Source organism: Palaemon carinicauda, chromosome 7 (assembly GCF_036898095.1).
Source record: "Palaemon carinicauda isolate YSFRI2023 chromosome 7, ASM3689809v2, whole genome shotgun sequence".
Lineage (NCBI taxonomy): Eukaryota > Metazoa > Arthropoda > Malacostraca > Decapoda > Palaemonidae > Palaemon > Palaemon carinicauda.
Genome location: NC_090731.1, coordinates 10,063,952 through 10,066,451, shown reverse-complemented (window position 1 = coordinate 10,066,451; position 2,500 = coordinate 10,063,952). Strand labels below are relative to the sequence as shown.

General features: G+C 35.0%; 2 protein-coding genes across 3 annotated transcripts in view; one reads left to right on the top strand and one right to left on the bottom strand.

The window, feature by feature from the left end:
* The window catches only part of LOC137643464 (glutamate receptor-like), a 15,682-nt gene extending 14,637 nt beyond the window's left edge, over positions 1-1,045 (top strand). The window contains exon 15 of the mRNA XM_068376240.1: positions 618-1,045. Coding sequence (XP_068232341.1) covers positions 618-716 — 99 coding nt within the window. The 3' untranslated portion in view covers positions 717-1,045. The remainder of the gene's footprint in view (positions 1-617) is intronic.
* A 952-nt stretch (positions 1,046-1,997) lies between these two features.
* LOC137643463 (uncharacterized) overlaps positions 1,998-2,500 on the bottom strand; it is a 3,327-nt gene continuing 2,824 nt past the window's right edge. For both annotated transcript variants that reach the window (XM_068376238.1, XM_068376237.1), the window contains one exon: positions 1,998-2,500. This exon is cut by the window's right edge and continues 428 nt beyond it. In XM_068376238.1, coding sequence (XP_068232339.1) covers positions 1,999-2,500 — 502 coding nt within the window. In that variant the 3' untranslated portion in view covers position 1,998.

Genomic DNA, 2,500 nt, shown 5'->3' with positions numbered 1-2,500 from the left:
TGCTGGGGAATTTATTGTGGAAGGCGATGGTAAATCTAGAGATTTTTGACAAGGGCTTTTTACACTATCAATGTTATCAGTTTATTAGCTTTGAGTATCTATAGACTACTATGTAGACTGAGCCATTATTGCGGTGTTATTTTCACACTAAATACATTAATGGTCAACTTTTTAGTGGTCTTTTAAACTTATAATACTTAATAAGTCACTTGATCTTACTTGAGGAAATAGTTCTGCTGTTACTCAGATCTTCAATTATTGGCTGACAGAATCCTTCTTCTGTCTCTTGAAAATTATAAATCGAATCTTGACAAATTCTATCAAGCTTTGTTTAAACAAAACGCAAACCCTCCTTATATGTAATGTATTCATCCGTAAACTTTCATGAATTTACTATATTTACTTAGGTTTTTGTGGTGTCCATAACACTGTTTACTTTTAAAATAACTTCTTCATGGAATAATCCTTCTAAAATTTATGACAGTTTTTGACGCAGTGGTTTAACGTAGGTCATTAACGAGGTCAATCAGTTTTGACATTGAACTCTCTTGGTACTGTTTACAAGATCTTAGTTTAAACCTGAATCACATCTCAAGCGAAACCAACAATGGTTTCAGGTCCAAGCCGCTTTCTACATCCTGGGAATTGGATTCATTCTGGCTGGCTTGTTACTGTTGGTCGAAGTTGTCATCTTTGCCTCGACTAGAAAGAAGTAAGGTTCGGGACTGGTCAACAATGGAACTAAATCCTTTCCTCACTGATGGAGAATGTAACTATTTTCTTGCTTAATGGGATTGTGCAAATCTAGCAGAGACATTACTCATAGCAACGCACTTAAGTATACCAAAGCCTATTTTTGCAGGGATATTGTTCAAGAATTTCATTGAATAGAGACATTTATTGTTCCTGAAAAAAGAGAAATTAATACCTAATGTTAAAAGATGCCTTTAGAGGTTTAAAGAATATGAATTTCAGAACATATCTAACTGCAACTAGCCGCATATTCAGGAGAGGAATGATAATAATTCTTGACTTAATATGTGAAATTCCATATAATATTTAATGATTCCAAATGAATACATATAAATGAAGAAAACTTTTTTTTTTTACTTTCCCAGAAGCTTGAAACATTAACTTTGTTTCATTGGTGTAGCTAAGAGTATTTTTACTGCCCCTAACTGGCAATCAGAGATTCTATTGTATGTAATAACACCGTCACAATATTGATAGAGGGGAAAAATATAGTGAATTCTGTTATTCTATCTTTCAGAGATTCTTGTAAATATACATACAGTATGAATTTTCTCATTTGAAATTACTTTCTTTATGTACATAAATAACATTTGCAAAATCCGATCTCATAAGACAAGGAAATTATTAATTTTGATTCATACTCTTATAATCAAGACATTAGTCGTTTGAGCTATATTTGTTTTATACTTCTCTTGACATCAATTCGTATATTAGTCTATTTTAAAGTCAAAGTTATTAGTAATTTTTGTGGTTTTCTCATGGGACTGAATGAATGACTGTATAGAATTTGGCCATATGGCCTGGCACTTGAGTCAAATTTTTCTACATAAACCAGAATTATAATTTTTTTTGATTTCCTCCAAAATCAGGGTTCGAATCCTATTTTTTTTTCTAAATATTTTGATACTTTCCATGTATCCATAATTATACAATTTCCTTTTCTATCAGTAATAGTCATTTTCTGTCGTAGCTATTTGAGTAGAAGAATCACGGAGCATTGAATCTTGAAAATAAACTTAGCCTGTGTAAAAATTTGTAAATTCCCGTGGTCAAGATTTTCTAAATTGTTTGTACATTGAGTCATATGATTTAAAAATATTTTATTCTTGATTATAAGGCAAATAATAAGGAAATAAAGCCAACAAGCATATATTTCTAAAGCAAAATAAATAACAAGCAAATCCACCAATTACCAACAAATCACCCTACCCTTCAGCAAGAGCTTCAGGGATTCTCTTCAACCAATTAAATTGGCCCATTTGTTGATGAGAAAACATCTGCAGGGCCTGACTCCTCAAATATAGGACTTTCAGTAGCAGGACTGTTGGTTACATCCTCCTCAATTTCGTCTCCCAGGGATCCTTCAACTGTGTCATCACAGTAACCACTGGGAATCCTGCATTTCTCAGGCATGTGTGGAAGACAGGTCGTATTATTAGTTCCTTCCAGGACACAGTGTCCGAAGTCATTTCGCGCACTCCTATCCCAAATGTATCCTTCGGGACACTCGTGCCCAGTCTGTCGGAGTCCTCCTTCGTAGGATTCATCTGCCACGCACTCGTAGTATCGGTTGCAATTGAGTGGATCGGGAAATCGTCCCTCCTTCTGGCAGGTGAATGTCCCGTCATCCCAGTTGCAGGGATTCTCGCACCGCCCTTTGTGTTCGTTGTACATGAGTCCTTCGTTACACGAGAATGGTTTCTGGACCCAGCCGGTGGTGGTGAAAATACAAGTGTAGTAAATGTTG